Source organism: Rana temporaria, chromosome 2 (assembly GCF_905171775.1).
Source record: "Rana temporaria chromosome 2, aRanTem1.1, whole genome shotgun sequence".
Taxonomy (NCBI): domain Eukaryota; kingdom Metazoa; phylum Chordata; class Amphibia; order Anura; family Ranidae; genus Rana; species Rana temporaria.
In genome coordinates, this window is record NC_053490.1 from 190,501,927 (window position 1) to 190,521,791 (window position 19,865).

Below are 19,865 nucleotides of genomic sequence, written 5' to 3' on the forward strand. Positions count from 1 at the left end.
AGTCTATTTGAGACTACATGTCCATATAAAATTGCCCTGTCATCAGGATAACAATACGGAAGTGGTTTTACTGTCAAATGAACACGATTGTCTCCCTGTTACAGGAAGGAGATCAACAGATCTGTCATAATAAACGGGGAATAAAATTATGGTAATACAATTAAACAGCAAAAACTGCCGTGTCACTGCTAGTGATAGATTGTATAATTTATGTCAATTTTGGCAGTGCCCATGAATTCAACTTTAAAAATCTAGAAAAACTTGTGATTTAAAATGAATTATTAATTTAGTGAATTGTTACTCTTAATTCATGATGCAATAATTGTCTGATTTCTTCTACTTTAAGTTAGGTACTTATAAGAAATTCAGCTACTGGTGTTTCAGACAGTTATTACTGCAAACTCTGCAACAAATATAAGTCATTTAAAAATATGCGCAATCTTAATGAATAAATGATCTCCCATGTATATCTAATCTATTTTATGTCTCGCTTTGAAGATTTTAACCTCTAAATCTGGGAACTCTGCCAGCACTTCTGTCTGAAAAGACTCGGTAAACTTTGCTAAAAAATCTAAATCAGTATTAAATCTGAATTTATTAGCCCAAATTAACTGTGTTCCAGGCTGGCACAGGTGTTTCATAGTTTCCAGAAGATGGTCCAGACAGGTATGATGGTAGACTACATCCGCCGCCAGAATATAATCATATGCACAAGTGATTTTGGGGTAGTTGGATTCAAGGTCTTGACCCCATGCCAGTTCTTTCACTTCGGGAGTATGCAAAGAGCGCCCTCTTGTGTTTCTTGCCACATTAAATCTCAGATTGCCAAGTACATCGGGTAAGTCGGTTGCTAGGACGTGAGCTCCTGGAAGAGGAAATCAGTATCATATTGTACTGTGCAAGTGTTAGTAACGCATGTTGTAACAAGAAAACTCTAATAAAAATTGCTTAAGTTTATATGTAATTTCATCTGTAGTTAGTTTAAGCACACCAAACAGTAGACCAGTCACAGACCTAAGATGCATGCAACAATCGATACTAGTCCTGTTCCAGAGCCGATTTCAAGAACCTTCTTGTTTCTCAAGTCAAATTCATCTTGGTTTTCTTCCAAGAAATAACATAATGCCTTGGCCTGCAAGAGAGTAACAGTAACAAGTGACATACACAGGAAGTCTGAATACACCTTACAGGAAGTGCCTTTGTTAAAATAAAAAAAATTGCACTCATTACCCGAATATTGTCAGCTATGTAAACCCAGATGCAAAATGTCTCTAGCGCACAAAGCTAAATCATATAACACAAACAAGGAAAAATGTATATATTACAACAATGAGTCCATCGGGAAAGAACTTAAAAACATGAAATGTTCATATGATGGTAGTGTAAGCAGTCTCTCCTTCCCGCGGGATCTGGGACATTTCCCATCAGCAGAACATGTAAACACCAAAAAATAAAGAAAGAGGGAGAGAGAGTGCCATTACCTGAGTGTAGTATTTAATAAAACTGAATACAAATGAAAATTATATATTGCACTCACATTTGTCAAGTGTCCAGTAGGTGGCAGTATACCAGGTGGTCGGTGGTGATAAAGCAGACCCCTCTAGGTGGGTGTGATGTCAGTAGGGCTGGGACAAGGGTGGGCGGAAGGGACAGTTGCCCGGGGGGCAATAGTTTGCTGTAGAGATGGGGGCACCTTGCTTCTGTTGCAAGACTGACAGGAGTAGTGGGAGCAGCAGTGATTTAACAAGCAACCGCTGAGTGTAGGGTCCCCTATGCTTGCACATCATGAACCGGGGGCGCGGTTTGGCATCTATGCCCTGGGAGCTGCATGACCTTGTCCCGTCACTGGATGTCAGAGACCAGATTCCAGGAAGTATACCAGGGAGCACACCAGGAAGAAACATTAGATGAACCAGTAGCATGTAAAAATGTGTAAAGTACATGTGAGAGCAATATATCATTTTCATTTTTATTGAGTTTATTAGCTGCTACACTCAGGTAGTGGCACTCTCTATCCCTCTTTCTTTTCTTCTAGGCTGCATTCACACCTAGGCGTAGGCGATTTGCAGCGTTTTTTACCGCGATTTGCCACGACAAAACGCAGCATTTTTAACCGTGGTTTTGTATAGGTCATTGTCGCGACAAAAAAGGGTCCGGGACTTGAGCTTCAGGCGTTCGGCGTTCAGCGTGGAGATGTGAACCATCTCCATAGAGAATCATGTTATTTCTCCCCTCCAGCGTATTGTAGCGTCGCGCTTCAGGCGTTTTGTCGCCTAGATGTGAATGCAGCCTTAGGAAGTGTCTTTTTTGCATCATTAAAGCATATGTCTATGTATAGAAAAAACAAAAAAAACATTCAGCACATCCCTGCATTCGTACACATTTCCCCCAAAATGAATTATAGGCAATACATTCTACTTCTGCCAGAAATCTGGTGAGCTTCTAACTTTGTAACCTGTATACTCTGCCTCTGTTGCACTTAAAGCGGTAGTAAACCCGCTGACTTTTTTTTCCCTTTATACCTGTAAAAGAAAAGGCATAATGAGCTAGTATGCACCGCATACTAGCTCATTATGAAATACTTACCTTAGAACGAGGCGTCAGTGTCCCCCCCGGTCCACGCCGAGGCAGCTGACATTTTGCCTCGGCGTGCCTTTCGGTATCGCGGCTTCAGTGATGTGAGTGGCTGGAGCCGCGATGCAGCAACTCCTGCGCGTGCGCACGGGAGACTTCTTTCCGGCAAGGTCCGCCGGCTGCGGGGCCTTAAGCCGAAAATCCCCTGTGCGCATGCGCCGCGAGGGGAATATCTCCTAAACCATAAAAGTTTAGGAGATTTTTTTTTTACCTACAGGTAATCCTTATTATACGCTTACCATTAGGTAAAAGTAAAATAAATAACTTTACTACCATTTAAAATGACAAGCAGTGTAGTAATCAGCCCCACCAAGTTCTCCTTTGTGGACTACAGGACATCTTTCCCATGTTATGTAAATGAGGAAAAATGGAGGTGTTCTATAGGCCAAGAGTCCCATGTCCTCCACTGCCACTGCTACATAATCCTAACGCTTGTTTGAGTTGATAATACAGTAGTGTTGTCACCTCTGCTCAGTTCTCTTCTCTTCTGTGGCAGTTGTGGCTGGAATCTTTCTTGATCTACGTGACCTTGGCTTGATATCAAGAGATCCCCAAATTTTCCACTTCTTATTAGGTGATTGAACAGTACTGACTGGCATATTCAAGGCTTTGGATATTTTTTTATATCCTTTTACATCTTTATAAAGTTCCATTACCTTGTCTTTTAAATGTTCTTTTCTACCTCCTCATGACTCCTTGTCTAGCCTGCTTAGGGCATCCTTGTGAAAGCTAACAATTTCATTGACTATTTATGCACAGAGACTAATTGTGATTTAACTACTTAATCCCCGAACCATTTGGCCGCTGACAATTGCGCGGTTGTGCGACGTGGCTCCCAAACAAAATTGACGTCCTTTTTTATTTTCCCACAATAGAGCTTCCTTTTGGTGGTATTTGATCACCTCTGCCGTTTTTATTTTTTTGGCTATAAACAAAAATAGAGTGACAATTTTGAAAAAAAACCTGTATTTTTTACTTTTTGCTATAATAAATATCAATTAAGAAGAAGAAGAAAAAAAAAACAACTATTTATTTCTCAGTTTGGGCCGATACATATTCTTCTACATATTTTTGGTAAAAAAAAAAAATCGCAATAAGCGTATATTTATTGGTTTGCGCAAAAGTTATAGCGTCAATAAAATAGGGGGTAGTTTTATGGCATTTTTATTATATATTTTTTTCTACTTGTTATGGCGGCGATCTGCGATTTTTGTCATGACTGCGACATTATGGCGGGCACATCAGACACTTTTGATGCCATTTTGGGACCATTCACATTTATACAGCGATTAGTGCTATAAAAAATGCACTGCTTACTGTATAAATGTGACTGGCAGTGAAGGGGTTAACCAGTAGGGGGCGGGGAAAGGGGTTAAGTGTGTCCTAGGGAGTAATTCTAACTGTTAGGGGGCATGGCTTACTGTGACACGTCACTGATCGCTGCTCCCGATGAGAGGGAGCAGACGATCAGTGTAGTGTCACTAGGCAGAACAGGGAGATGCCCTGTTTACAAAGGAATCCCCCCATTCTGCCATTCCGTGACCCGATCGCAGGACACAGGCAGACTTAGAGTCTACGGTCCTGCGGGCACTGTCACGGAGACTGCAGCTAGCGCACGCCCGCTAGGTGGCAGGTCCAAAGCAACGTGTGTATATATATATATATACGTTGCTTTGCCTGCCCGTCCCATTCTGCTGACGTAAATGTGCGTGAGGCAGTCGGCAAGCGGTAAAAAAGCCACAAATATGGGAAATTCAACTTTTTTTTTTTTAACAAGAGAGGGAAATTAAACTTTAATTGCCATTTTAACTTGTGTGTGCCACCTTCTATGTCTGTACCAAGGCCAAACATTCCAGGGTATGTAAACTTTTTATCAGGGCCATTTGGGTGGTTTCATTTATCATTATGATTTAAAAAGGATCGAAAAAACTATGTGATAATAAATGGCTTCCTGTGATCACTATCTTTGAATAAAAGACAGTTTTTTGACATAATTAGTCATATTTTCAATATTAATGCCAAAATTTCACTATCTCTGCCGGGGTATGCAAAGTTTTGAGCACAACTGTAATATATATATTATTGTGCAAAAGTTTTAGGTGTAAAGAAATGCTTTAATGTAAGAATGCTTTTGATAATATATGTATATTTTAATTGTTTATTTTTATCAATTTCCAAAATGCAAAGTGAGCGAACTGAAGAAGAATTTGAATCAGATCAATATTTGGTGCGGCTACCCTTTGGCTTCAACAGTGAAAAGTCGTAAACTAAACAGTCCCCATAAATCATCCTTCTATATTCCTCAACCTCTTGAAAATGTGCCAAATTTCAACACTGTGTATGTCCACCATCTAAGTGCTGAAGTTTGGCACCTTTTCAAGAGGTTGAAGAATATAGGAGAATGATTTATAGACATTGTCTACTTTAAGAGGCTTTTTATGGATATCATTTTTCACTATAGAATTTTATTTTGATGTGTGGAAGGTTAATCAATATTAGATATTTATTATTATTTATTGTTTGGTTTATGATTGCCCTGCGTGATTTTTATACAATTTTCCAATTTTCTCATCTCATCAACGCTTTCTGCATTTTTCTGCAGGAGATTTCCAGTTCATGGCACTGCTATTCTGGCTCTGCTCTGCACCCCGAGTGTTCACAAAAGTGCTTGCCCTTCTTCTGGTTCTTCTACGAACCCAAGGAATTTATGTCACGGGTTACCTGGATGACCCAGCCAGAACTTTGCCAACATCCAAAGAACCATTCAGTTCTTTCAAACCTTTACCTGGATAATAATTGTTCATGCCCTGTACACATGGCTGATTTTCCCGACAGGAAAACTGTGATGGAGCTTTGGCCGGGAATCCCGGGCCATGGGTATACTCCATCACAGTTTTTCCCATAGGAAAACTGCCATAAACCGCCGGGCAAAAGCCTGCCGGTTTTCCCGACAGGAAAAAAGAGAACTGGTTCTCTTTTTTTTGTCTGGCGGTTTTGGGCAGTTCTCCCGTCGGAAAAAATGCGAGGAGCATACACACGGTCGGGATTCCCAGCCAAAAGCACTCCTCACAGTTTTCCCGTCGGGAAAACTGATCGTGTGTACAAGGCATTAAAGTATGCCCTCTAGCCAGGGATGGACTGGCCATTGGGACTACAGGGAGTTTCCCGGTGGGCCGATGGCTCAGTGGGCCGGCTTCAGTGACAGTGGAACGCCCCCCCCTCCGCTCCTCTGTCTCTCCCTTTCCGCAGCTTTTACCTGGGAGGAACAAAGAAGTAGGGGGAGGACCAGAGGAGCAGGGGGGACGGCAGAGGAGCACGGGGGAGGGGACAGACAACTGACTAAACAGCTATGGCCTGGGAGTTTCTCACTTCTGCCTAATGTTGTCCCAAAAGGGGGGGCACCGATCTGATCCTTTGCCCCGGGTGAAATAATGTCTAGCTTCCCCACTGGTACTGCCTATAAGAGTACCAGTACCAGCCATTCTACTCTAATAAAGTAGAACGGCTAGTGGCTAGTGAAGGGAGTGAGGGGGCTTGGGTGGCCACTGGGGGGGGGGGGTGCGGGAGTTGTCCCGTCGCCATGGGAGAGACCTGTCAAAGTGGGCTAGTCTGAATTTCTGTCCCAGTCCAGCCCTGCCTCTAGCCTTCTCATTGTCTGGAGTACCTAGGTCTAATCTTGAACATATCCCAGGCCAGAACCTTACTCCCTAAGGTTCAGCTGGTAGACCCTCAGGTTACACTCCTCATTTTCGGCATGAGAGTTCTGGGTCTCATTGTTGTCTGCATCAAGCCAGTTCCCAACGTCCTTAAAGGGGTTGTAAAGGTTTGTTTTTTATTTTCTAAATGGGTTCCTTTAAGCTAGTGCATTGTTGGTTCACTTACCTTTTCCCTTGATTTCCCTTCTAAATGTTTTTTTTTTCTTTGTCTGAATTTCTCACTTCCTGTTCCTCCTCAGTAATCTTGCCCCCATCATCCGAGCCGTTCTGGCTGGGGGTTAGTCAGCGTGCTTGCCCCCTCCCTTGGGACTACATCCCTGCAGGTAGACGCTGTGAACGTTCACAACGTGCACAACGTTCACAGCAAATCCAATACCTGAATCATCCAATGTTACTGTCCAGTCAGGTGAAGATCTCCCTGACATTGTGGATCTTCAATCTTGTCCTGGTGTTGAGGAAGTCTTGCCTTTATAAGACTGAACTTGGTAACAACAGATGTGAGCCTTACAGGCTTACAGAACATACAGTTACCAATACAATTAGGTCTCATGTACACATTGTTTCCCTGCATTTGGAGATTTTTTTGAAACGCATATCAGACACAGATCATCCGATAAAGTAAAAGAAAGTGCAATAGTTAAATGAGAAGTATGGGTTTGGGTTTTTTCCATAATCATACTTACCTAGGTGGATGCAGCATCGGTCCAATGCTGCATCTGTCCCTCGGCACCTCTACACTAAGAACCGAGCCATTGATCATCGCAGATGGCTCAGTTCTCACACTCCCCGAGCAGAGAGCTGCTGACTGTCAATCAACAGCTCTCCGCTCTGCTCCCTCCTCGCATACTGGAGCGCTGAGCTGTGGAGGGGTGGGGAGCGGCCGTCTCAGCCTCTCAGCGGCTCGCTGAGAGACTAAGACGGGTGTCAGGCCAGGCACCTGGCAGATCCAGACTCCCATTGTCGGGATGCCACAGTGCCTGCTGAAAATGAGTCACAGGAGTGCAAAATGAATTGCACTCCTGTGATCCATAGGAGAAGCCCAGCCAAACAAGCTCAGGCTGGACATCTCCTTTAAAAGATTTATTACAGGCACAGTGGGATTAAAAACACTTACAAGAGAAAAGAGTAAAAGGTATTAGGCATAAAGGGCCAGATCCACAGACAGAGTACGCTGGCGTATCTACTGATACGCCGGCGTACTTTCAAATTTCCCGCGTCGTATCTTTAGTTTGAATCCTCAAACCAAGATACGACGGCATCTGGGTTTGATCCGACAGGCGTACGGCTTCGTACGCCTTCGGATCTTAGAGGCGTCCGCTGGGTGGAGTTTGCGTCGTTTTCCGCGTCGGGTATGCAAATTAGCTATTTCCGACGATCCACGAACGTACGCGCGGCCGTCGCATTTTCTTACGTCGTCTTTAGTCAGCTTTTTTCCGGCGTATAGTTAAAGCTGGTATTTTGCGGCGTATAGTTAGACTTGTCATGTTAAGTATGGCCGTCGTTCCCGCGTCAAAATTAGAATTTTTTTTGGCGTAAGTCGTCCGTGAATAGGGATGGACGTAATTCACGTCTAAGTTTAAAAAATGATGTTGTTGCGACGTCATTTAGCGCAATGCACGGCGGGAAATTTAGGGACTGCGCATGCGCAGTTCATTCGGCGCGGGGACGCGCTTCATTTAAATGAAACAGCCCCCCTACTCGCCGATTTGAATTATGCGCCGAGAGATACACTACGCCGCCGTAACTTACAGCGCAAATTCTTTGTGGATTCAAAGAATTAAAAAGTAAGTTACAGCGGCATAGCGTATCTCACATACGCTGCGCCTTTCTGGCCCGTAATGTTTAGTCCTAATGCAAATCGTTTTATTCCTCATCTGTCTGGGGGAGACAGAGAAATCCTGCAGCTGTCAGATTCCCTGGTGAAGTGGAAAAGCGAGGAGGTGAAGATGTGATGAGGCGGCCCGGGTTCCAGAACCAGGCTGGAACGCACACAGGGTATGTGATGTCAGGTGAAGGCAGTGGGTGGTGATGCGCTTCGGAGCATGTGTGGCTCCTTCGTCAGACCTATGCCCATGGGCTTATAAAAGGTGAGGGGGGAGATGAGGGGTGGAGTTGGTATCTGCTGATAGGTTGGGGGGAGAGACGGGCAGAATGCGGACCTGCTAATTGGGTGGATCTGGATCCGGGGGGTTGTGTAACCAAAGCCCGTTCGGGATGCAATCTGTCACAGACATATATATGTAGATCACATTGTGGAAATGAGAAAGATTGGTGATACAAGTCTGGGTGTAGCTATTGGGCATTGAACGGTGGTGAAGAACATATATGAACCAGTGTTATATAAAAGTGCAGCATGCTGAACATACAATGTTTCAATCAATCTGTGTTAGTTTCTTAAAGGGCCAAAGTCAGAGTAATGTGGCTGCACATGTGACATATTGAGACATAGTGGCCCACCTCTGGCCACATTCGGTATTGCATGCCATAGAAGTCAATGTGGAACAAATTATTTTCGTTTCCATTGACTTCTATGGTAAAAGTTGCTTTGATATGCGAGTGCTTTGGATTACAAACATTCTCCTTGAACGGATTATGTTCGTAATCCAAGGTTCCACTGTTTATAGGGAATTCAATTACAACCAAAGTTACTCCGTTGGGCCATTATGTGTTGCAATTTATGTTTTTTTTCAGTATTTTTCAGTTTGTTTGCGCCCCCCCCAAAAATTTGGAGCACCAGCCACCACCGGTGACAACACTTAAGCCTCGTACACACAATAGGTTAAACAGAGGACAACGGTCTGATGGACTGTTTTCATCGGTCAAAACCGATCGTGTGTGGGCCCCCATAGGTTATTTAACCATCGGTTAAAAAAAAGCAAACTTGCTTTAAATTTAACCGATGGATTCCTAACCGATAGGTCAAAACCGATCGTTAGTAGGCACAACCATCGGTTAAAAAGTCGACGCATGCTTGGAAGCATTGAACTTTTTTTTTCAGCACGTCGTTGTGTTTTACGTCACCGTGTTCTGACACGATCGTTTTTTTAACTGATGGTGTGTAGGCGCGACAGACCCTCAGTCAGCTTCATCGGTTAACCAATGAAAACGGTCCATCGGTCCGTTCTCATCGGATGGACTGATCATGTTTACGCGGCATTATGGTAAGTTTGTCCTTTTCACTATGACTGTTACACCTTTGTAGATTAGTTTCTATCTGGGTGCTTTAACACTGCTGGTCTCTGCATCTAAACAAGATTAAAAATAGGGGAGAACATTTTCATTGAAAAAATATATAAAATATGCCACTCATTCTTTTTAACTGATGTGTATAAAGTTTCAGCTAACTCTAACTTCAGCAGAATGTAAAACTAAAAACATTTTTGAAAGCTGTAATGAGGACTTGTGTTCTCATTGTCACTGTCCTATATTGAATATTTTAATCAAAAATAGAAGGTAACAACGTTATAATAAAATTATGCTTTTAGGTCAACTTTTAATTAACCTGCTTTAAATCTGAAAATTTTGTAATTAAGTGTGAATTTTTGCCAACAATGTCATATTCATGAAATAGTAATTTCAATAAGAAAAAAAACTGTTCAGTTATAAAGGCACAGCATACCTTTAAAAATATCAGGGTTCTTGCCGATTGGGGAGCTTTAACTCTTACTCAGCAGGGGACATGATGGACCGCTGCGGAAAGGCCACTGCTTCCACACAAACTGGTCCTTTCTGTAGTATGCTGGCAGGCAACAGGCTTTCAACAGGCTGCTTTCTAAAGCATACAAACTGCAAGACTTTCAAGCCTTTTTTTCCCCCTATAAAAATAACAAACATGTTTTGCACAGAGCAGCCCAGATCCTCCTCTTCTGGGGTCCCTCTTTGGCTCTGCTGGTCTCTTCCTCTTGTTCAATGCCCCCACAGCAAGCAGCTTGCTATGGGGGCACCCAAGCCGAGTCACAGCTCCCTGTATCTATTCAGACACGGAGCCGCGGCACCCGCCCCGCCCCCTCTCTCTCCTGATTGGCTAACTGACTTTGATTGACAGCAGCGGCAGCCAATGGTGCTGCTGCTGTGTCTCAGCCAATCAAGAGGGAGAATCTCAGATGACTGAGATGGACAGGACTTTCAAAAGTTTAAATTGGAGAACAAGTTCATTTTTGCAGACACAAATATCAATTGCCATTATTGCATTTGAGTAGGTGAGCTCTAAACAAGATCACTTATTAACCATTTACACAACGAATCCAAGCCGACAGACCTTTGAAGCTACTTCTAATAACTAGAAATTGTTAGCTTTTAACTCCAGGTAAAACCTTTTTTTTCTAATACGAATAGAGTGGGTAACAGATAACCCTATCAGTTTTTCCCCATTGGGAGATTTCCCATCATTTTTTGCAGTGTAGACCTCACAGAAAGTACGAAGAAATCTCTCCCAGTATCGGAGTACTTCTCTAAAGCCTCATATACACGATCGGATTTTCCGACAGGAATTGTGTGATGACAGGCTGTTGTTGGAAAATCAGTTTGTATGCTCCATTGGACAATTGTTGTCAGATTTCCCATGGACAATTGTTGTCAGATTTCCCATGGACAAATGTTGGATAGCATGCTTTAAAATTTTCTGCCAACAATTGTGTGTTATCGAATTTTTCGATTGGACTTTCGTCCGACGGACTTGTGTACACACAAAGTACAAACACGCATGCTCGGAAGCAATGCTCACCAAACAAAACATTAGCAGAAGGTGCCCTATAGGGTGGTGCTAAAGAGCTGAAAAAACACGTTGGCCAACAATTGTGTGTCATTTGTATGCAAGACAAGTTCCTGGCCAATGCCCTTCAGGCCAAAGTCCTACACTTTTTCCGCTGAAAATCCTATCGCATGTATGAGGCTTTAGGCCTCTTTCACACGGACGGATAGAATGGTGCTTTTAGCTGCGGATTTTACCGCAGCTAGAAGCACACAATGCTTTCCTATGACACCCTTCACACACTACAGTTACCTGCAGTTTTTTTCCCCACGTTTTGTGCGGATAGAAAAAATAGATCTCAATGCGTCCAGCTGCGAAATCCCGCAGCTATCAGTACATAACCACAGGTAACCGCAGTGCACTGTGTCATCTGCGTTTGGTATGAATCGTGAGGGGGAACTCCACGCCAAATTTCAAATAAAAAAACGGCATGGGTTCCCCCTACAAGAGCATACCAGGCCCTTGAGTCTGCTATGGATTTTAAGGAGACACCCCGTACCCCGAAAAAACGGAGTGGGGTTCCCCCCAAAATCCATACCAGACCCCTATCTGAGCAGCAGCCCGGCCAGTCAGGAAAGGGGTGGGGACGAGCGAGCGCCCCCCCCTCCTTAACCGTGCCAGGCCGCATGCCCTCAACATGGGGGGGTAGGTGATTTGGGGCAGGGGGCGCCCTGTGGCCCCCCCACCCCAAAGCACCTGTCCCCATGTTATTGAGGACAGGGCCTCTTCCCGGCAACCCTGGCCGTTGGTTGTCGTGGTCTGCGGGAGGGGAGCTTTCAGCGTACGGGGTGTCTCCCTAAAATCCATAGCAGATCCAAAAGCCTGGTATGCTCTTGTAGGGGGAACCTATGCCGTTTTTTTATTAAAAATTTGGCGTGGAGTTCCCCCTCAAGATTCATACCAGACACAGTGCTTGGTATTGGCAGGGATCCAAGTCAGATCCCCGTTCAATATCGAGCCGCGGCTAAACGCAACCGCAGCTAAAAGCACTGTACAAATGCAGCTGACCGCTGTGCCTGGAGTCTTGGATTCCAGCAAAACATAAACATGCTTTTAGCTGCGGCAAAACAGCCGCCCGTGTGAAAGGCGCCTAAGACAGTTTTTTTCTGGAACAAGTGCCTCCGTCTTTCCTATTCTAGTAGTACATTTTGGATTTGTCAACTGAAAAAAAAGCGAGGATGAGTTTCACCAGAGGTAAACACAGACAGCAATAAAAACCCGACACCTCTTCATCCCCCAAAAGAAAAAGTTTTGGTTTTAGATAAACAAGCCAAATAGAACATCTAAAACCTAAAGGGACATCTATCAGACAAATTTGTGACACAGAAGCAAATCAGCCTGCCTCTCTCCAAAGGTTGGCAATGCAGGGTGTGACTGTATTCCTAGGCAGCCAATAGTGACAGATTTGCACAGGTCTGCGACAGATTTATTACTGAAGACAGAACAGATTTTCCCTCTAAACAGAAGCACGTGGCCGGGTTTCATTCTGTGACAGTGCTACTTTACAGCAGGAGTAAGGGATTTATGACTGTGGATGTCACCTTGCAATGAATCTGTCTCTCTGCTCCTGCTTAGCATTGCCTTGCTGTGCCACAGAATTGATAAATGTCCTCCTCTAAAGACATGGATAAGCAGCTACTCTTGTGACGTGCTTATTACCGAAGGCTGGATTCTGCCTATAGTCCTCATTTAGAAAGGCAGCGAGACTTACAATGCATCAGTGCCCAAGACAGGTCCAGATGTTCATTTGAATTGTGCATGTGATTTCTGTGCCTTATGACTTGTACCGTTCCACAACAGCAGATACAAAATTTACATTAAAGCACGTAAAGGCCATATGTTAGCAAAATGTCTCCTAATAAGGACTCATTACAGTCTTCAAAATGCTGTAGTAAATAACTATTAAAAAGCAAAATAAGGAAAGAAAAATGTTTGCTGATAATGCAACATTTCTGTACCACTCACCAGGATTTTGGCAGTTTGATTTAAGGCGCAAAAAAGATGTGAACAGTTTATGTCAAAGGGCCTAGGGTTCCGTTTTATAGCAGAGAAATATAACAACAAAGCATGGGGGGTTAAATATACATCTGTTACTTTTCATCCAACTTTTCTAAAATTAAAGTAAGGTCTGCTCCAAACCACATGGAGGAAATGGGCAAGTTGTACTGAACACAGTGCCACCTCATTTTGCCAAATTGCATGTGCCACTACGGGAAGCCATAGAAGGTGACACATTTGACAGTCCAAGCACATTTGACAGAACAGAGGCCAGCTAGGAAGCAATGCAGCAGCTAATAAACCTCCACTGGCAGAATTTGCAAAAGACTTGCAATGCACATCTGTCTGTATTTTTTAAACTGAACTCCTACAGCCAAACCTTGTACATAAAACATAATTACTGCTGAAATAGAGTTACCTTATATACTCGAGCATAAGCAGGGCCATCTTAATAGCATCATGGGCCCCTAGGCAAAGTAATGCTCTGGGGCCCCTACAATGGAGGTAAACAGACATCAAGTAGGTAGGAGGCAGACAAGCAGAGCTTCCCCTTAGGGTGGAGCTCCGCATTAACCTCCCTGGCGGTATGATTCTGTCTGGAATTACGTACCAAAAGCGGTACAATTATTTGCAAGGAAATTTGGCGTTTTATACTGTAGGCCTGCAATTCTTAGGAATAACTCATTTAAATCTGACCAAACAAGAGTCTAGTAGGCATCCCGGGTATGATTTTTTTTTTAAAACAAAAATATAATAAATAATTATAAATAATTATAACAAATAATAATATAATTATAATAAAAATTATTCAATAATGTAATCAACTCAAAATCACTGAAATTTGCTCAGTTGCAGAATTGTCGCTGTCATTACTATTACTTTTAAGACAGGTGTCGACAAAATCCGTGCGCCAGGTCGCAATTGCGTCAAGAAATTGTGACCTGGCGGCCCGCGGCGGCCGGTAATTGAGGCCGCGGCCTCAATTATCGGCCGCGGCGGGGGATCCTGTGTCTCCGTGTGCCCCCACCTCCCCCGCCGCACGATCGGTAATTGAGGCCGCGGCTTTGCGGCCTTGTGAAGTCCCAAGCTCTTCCTTCTGTGAGCTGTGACCTTCTGTGAGCTGGCGCCATCTGGTGGTGGCCTTTGGCATTACAAGTTAAACAGCTGTTCTTTCTGGGATACGTATAAATTGGGCTAAGTCCTCCCTGTTTCCCCTGGACGCTGGAGCCGGGGAGTCGGCTCCCCGGACCCAGCTGCAGTGGGTTGAGGAGTTCACCTATTTGGGGAGGGGGCGTCGGCGTATGCTTCGCTGCCAACCCCCTCCAAGACTACCTTGCGGGTGTGGGGGACGGCCAGGCGCCGGTTCATGTCACTGGCCCGTTGGTCTCCATACACTCCCTTGTGGGGTAACCCCTCCCTGGGGCAGTTTAGAACTATCCCCGACCCTCAGATCTGGGCCAGATATGGGATTAAGCTGCTAAAGGACATTGTATCTGCGGGTGCGCTGCTCCCCTATGGAGAGATGGCGAGTAAATATGGCCTACCGGGCTGGATGCTCTTCCGCTACTTCCAACTGAGGCATGCCTTCGGGGCCCAGTTTGGAGCCCCTATTGCATTGGGTGTGGATGTGGTGGAGGATCTCTTGGCCCAGAGCACCTTGGCTAAGCCTCTCTCGGAGTTGTACGCAACTCTGCTGAGTAAGGACTCCCCGAAGATGGAATCGCTGTGGAGAAAGTGGGAGGGGAACATCCCTTCTCTGGACAGAGAAGCCTGGGATGACTGCTTTGAAGATAGCTATAGACTAGTGATATCGTCTAGGGACAGGTTAATACAGGCAAAGTTCCTCCATAGGGTATACTATACGCCTCAGAGGCTGCATGGAATATTTCCCCAACGCTCTTCGAACTGTCCGCGTTGCCAATCCCCCCAAGCCGATTATATGCATATGTTTTGGGCCTGCCCGAGGCTCTCGGACTTTTGGTCCGCCGTGTTCGACTTCATTAAGGTCCGTATGCAGCTGGATGTCCCGGTGGAGCCGGCCCTGGCCCTCCTGGGGGTACAGGATGATGACCAAAGGCCCCGATTTACTAAAACCCTGTTGTCGATGCTGCTCTTCTACGCCAAAAAGGTCATTCTAATTAAATGGAACTCCAGGGCGCCCCCCACGGTAGGAGCATGGATGGACCTAATCAATGCCGCCCTACCTCTCTACAAAATTACATATATTAATAGAGGGTGCCCACTGAAATATGAGCGGGTCTGGGGCCCATGGATTAACCCCTTGTAGACCGTAACCAGAGGGCGCTGGGTTGCTGTGTGGGGGTGGCCGTGGACTTTGTTCCTCCCGCCCCTCCTTTCTCCCCTCTCTCCCCCTCCCTCCCTTGTAATTCTCCTCTAAGAAGCTGCGGCTCAAATGGTTTCATACACCCTGCGAACTATCTTGTGGAACTTGTCACCTGTTTCATGCTCTGTTTTTTATTTTTGCCGCTGTACCCTGCTTTTTGCTGATGTATGTAATGTGCCATGTAATTTTGCTGACTCAATAAAGACCAACCTTGTTTGTAAAAAAAAAAAACAGCTGTTCTAATGTGTAATCTTTCACTATTTTCACTGCCATCTCCTTCCCTCTAAGTAGAACCCCCAAACATTATATATATTTTTTATTCTAACACCCTAGAGAATAAAATGGTGATCATTACAATACTTTATGTCACGCCGTATTTGCGCATCGGTCTTACAAGCGCACTTTTTTTGGGAAAAAATACACTTTTTTAAATTAAAAAAATAAGACAACAGTAAAGTTTTTTTTTTTTTTTTTTTTTCACAATCAAGACAACAGTAAAGTTATCCCAATTTTTTTTATTGTGAAAGATAATGTTACGCCGAGTAAATTGATACCCAATGCTTCAAAATTGCGTCCGCTCGTGAAATGGCGACAAACTTTTACCCTTTAAAATCTCCATAGGCAACGTTTAAAAAAATCTACAGGTTGCATGTTTTGAGTTAAAGAGGAGGTCTAGAGCTAGAATTATTGCTCTCACTCTAACGATCGCGGCGATACCTCACGTGTGATTTGAATACCGTTTACATATGCGGGCGCTACTCACGTATGTGTTCGCTTCTGCGCGCGAGCTCGTCAGGACGGGCGCATTTTCTGGCTCCTAACTTTTTTAGCTGGCTCCTAGATTCCAAGCAAATTTGTCAAACCCTGCCATAAGATACCCCTTGTATTTTGACCCCACTATATCCCTGATACCCCCTACAATGTGGCCTCTCTACATCCCTTCCTTTGAGGCCCGAACATTCAAGCTGCATGGGGTGGGGTCAGAGCATCACTGGCGCTCCAGCCCTACTCCTCCCTGCTGGCTATGAAATAGGTGTCATTCTGCGCAGTACGGCACACCGCTGCCTGCCTGCCTCCCCTGTGTATCTATCACTCTCAGTGCCATCATGGGTCCCCCAATTTCGGGGTAGCGTGGGCTCATAGACCAGCTGCTTTGGGGAAAGTGTAGGGGCCCCCCATGCAGCTGGGGCCCCTGGGCAGTGCCCAGGTGTGCCCTCTCATTAAGACAGCCCTGAGTATAAGCCAAGTTTTTCAGCATATTTTTTTGTGCTAAAAATGCCCCCCATGGCTTATACTCGAGTCACCTTTTTGTGCCTGATCTCCTGGACTTTATGGACTTTAGGGACCCGGTACACAAACTTGGCACACATGTAGCCCAATTTCTCCTCTACAAGTGTGCAAAATTTGTTGTCTGTGGGACCTACGACCGGGGAGCACCGATTTTTCAAAACTGGGCACCCCTTCCATAGACTCTAATGTTAAACGTCAGTCTAGTCATGGACACAGTGAGCAGGGCCATCTTTAAGGCAGGGCAAAAGGGGAAGCTGCCCTGGGCCCTGTTATTGTCATGGGGCCCAAATCAGCTGCCTCATACTTGCCAACTATCACAGTTTAAATTCCCTTGTCCCTTGAAATTTTAGTCCTGTACTGTGCCCCGATATCTCAGTGTGAAGTGCTACTACTAATGCTGCCCAGCTCTGCACTATTGTTGTGTACAGGTGACTCACCTTCAGACCGTGTGTTTACATGTAAATAACCATCATTCATATGTAAATACAGGGGCATTCATATGTAAATAGTGTCAGGATTCATATGTAAATAACTGAGGCCGGCGGCATTCATATGTAAAAAAAGGGAGGATTCATATGTATATCATGCCCCTCTGCAGTAAAGAGATGATGTGCTATAACCTCTAGCAACCAATCAGTGAGCAGTATTACTGTACAGTAATCTCTAGCAACCAATCAATAAGAAGAAATCATTTGCTGTAATCTCTAGCAACGAATCAGTGAGATATAATGTGTGCTGTAACTGCTAGCAACCAGTCAGTAGGTGGTAATGATACGCTGTAACCTCTGGTAACCAATCGCAATCACTACCTGATCGGATACAGTGCACTGATTTTAAGTCTAGCTGATATTTATTGTATGTCTCAGAACAGGTGGAGGGAAAAATTGCATAGGGGGCCCCCAAGATATTTTTTGCCCAGGGTCCTATCAACATTAAAGTAGGCCCTGACAGTGAGGCATGGGCACAGTGAGGCATGCACATGGACACAGTGAGGCACAGTGAGGCATGCAGATGGACACCCTAGGCTTATACTCAAGTCAATAAGTGTTCCCAGTTTTTTGTGGTAAAATTGGGTGCCTCGGCTTATATTCTGGTCAGCTTATACTCGAGTATATACGGTACCTCATATCAGTGATGACAAACCTTGGCACCCCAGATGTTTTGGAACTGCATTTCCCATGATGCTCAACTACACAGCAGAGGGCATGAGCATCATGGGAAATGTAGTTCCAAAACATCTGGGGTGCCAAGGTTTGCCATCACTGCCTTATATTAATGTATAGGACACCGGTCGGGGTTGACACAAAACACACCTACAGTGGATATAAAAAGTCTACACACCCTGTTAAGATGTCAGGTTTACGTGATGGAAAAAAAAAGGAGACAAAGATAAAAAAAATCAGAACTTTTTTCACCTTTAATGTGACCTATAAACTGTACAACTCAGTAGAACAACAAACTGAAATCTTTTTTGCCACTCTACATCCAGATCTTGGTAATGTCACTGTTGTGCCATACTTTCTTCACTTGATGATGACTATCTTCACTGTGTTCCATGGTACATCTAATGCCTTGGAAATTATTGTGTACCCCTCTGCTGACTGTTACCTTTTAACAATAAGACCCTCTGATGCTTTGGACGCTCTGTGCAGAAGATAGCTTTTGCTTTAGGATGCAACTAAGAAAATATCAGGAAAGACCTACTAGAACAGCTTATCTTTATATGGGTCAATCAGAGGCATTTAAAATCATGGCAGGTGTGTACTGCGTCCTATTTTTTTTTACAGTAAAAGGTACTGCGTCCTATTTAACATGAGTTTGAATGTGATTGCTTAAATCTGAACACAGCTACATCCCCACTTATAAGAGGGTGTGCACACTTATGCAACCACACTATTTTAATTTTTTATTTTTACTCCCTCCCCTAAAATATTTGAGTTTGTTTTTCAACTGAGTTGTACAGTTTATAGGTCACATTAAAAGTGGAATAAGTTCTGAATTATTTATTTTTGTCTCTTTTTTTCACAGAAACCTGACATTTTAAGAGGAGTGTGTAGACTTTTTATACTACAAGGTCCACAAGGCTAAAAGCACACATTAGACCTCCTAAAAGAATTTAAAAAAGTAAAAATATCATATTTGGTGTCTAACCAATTATAATTTCTTTCTGCTAAATAACATGCTAGTTGCTGGATTGAGAAACATTGTCACATATGGATGTATGTAAAATACTGGGCATTATAGCCGAACTCCAAGAATTCAGCTGCTTTCTAAAATGTGCTGGCTTATTATAGGTTAATGTCAATGACTGTTTGCCGCAATATCGCAGTCCTGCTATAAGTCTCAGATTGCCGCCATTACTAGTATAAAAAATAAATAAATACAAATTTTGGTATATATCCCATAGTTTGTAGATTTTTTTTTTACCAAAAATATGTAGCACAACACACATTGGAACACATTTATGAAGAAATTCTTATTTTTTTATTTTTTATTGGATACGTTTTATAGCAGAAAGTAAAAAAAATGTTTTTACAAAAATTGTTGGTCTTTTTTTTGTTTAGAGCGCAAACAATAAAAAATCCAGAGGTGATCAAATACCACCAAAAGAAAACTATTTGTGGGGGGGACATACATTTCATTTGTGCACAGTGTTGCATGACCACGTAAGTATCAGTTAAAGTAACCTGGTCATGAAGGGAGGTAATTCTTCGGAGGTCAAGTGGTAAAACCAAAAGCAAACTTTTGTTATCTTGTCGCTTACCAATTTTTAGATGGTTTGGTCAGGTGATCCCACAGCCTTGGCTCCCCTGTGTCAGTGAGCAGCTACTGCAGGGGAGAGGAGGGAGCATTGACAACGGCCGGGCCACGGGAGCATCGGGGTGACGTCACAGCTCCTAGAATTCAGAGCTGTTGACAAGCGCTCCCTGATACAGGGCTGCAGGATCAAGTGACCTGACTGGAGCAGATTACCGTAAAACTAGGTAAGTATACACTTTATTTTTTATACAGGTTAGTGGGATAGGTAGAAGGAAACATTTATAAGATTATAAATAGTTAGGGGTTTCTTCCACTTTAATGGCTTGTATAGGTAAGAACTCCATTTTCCAACCACATATCATGTACGATATAG

At 43.8% G+C, this 19,865-nt stretch overlaps 1 protein-coding gene across 1 annotated transcript in view; it reads right to left on the reverse strand.

Moving 5' to 3' along the window:
- Window positions 1-19,865, reverse strand: part of METTL21C (methyltransferase like 21C) — a 25,235-nt gene continuing 5,370 nt past the window's right edge. The window contains exons 3-4 of the mRNA XM_040336176.1: window positions 1,015-1,132; window positions 1-865 (exon numbers count right to left, since the gene is read on the reverse strand). Of these exons, the coding sequence (XP_040192110.1) occupies window positions 471-865; window positions 1,015-1,132 (513 nt within the window). The 3' untranslated portion in view covers window positions 1-470. The remainder of the gene's footprint in view (window positions 866-1,014; window positions 1,133-19,865) is intronic.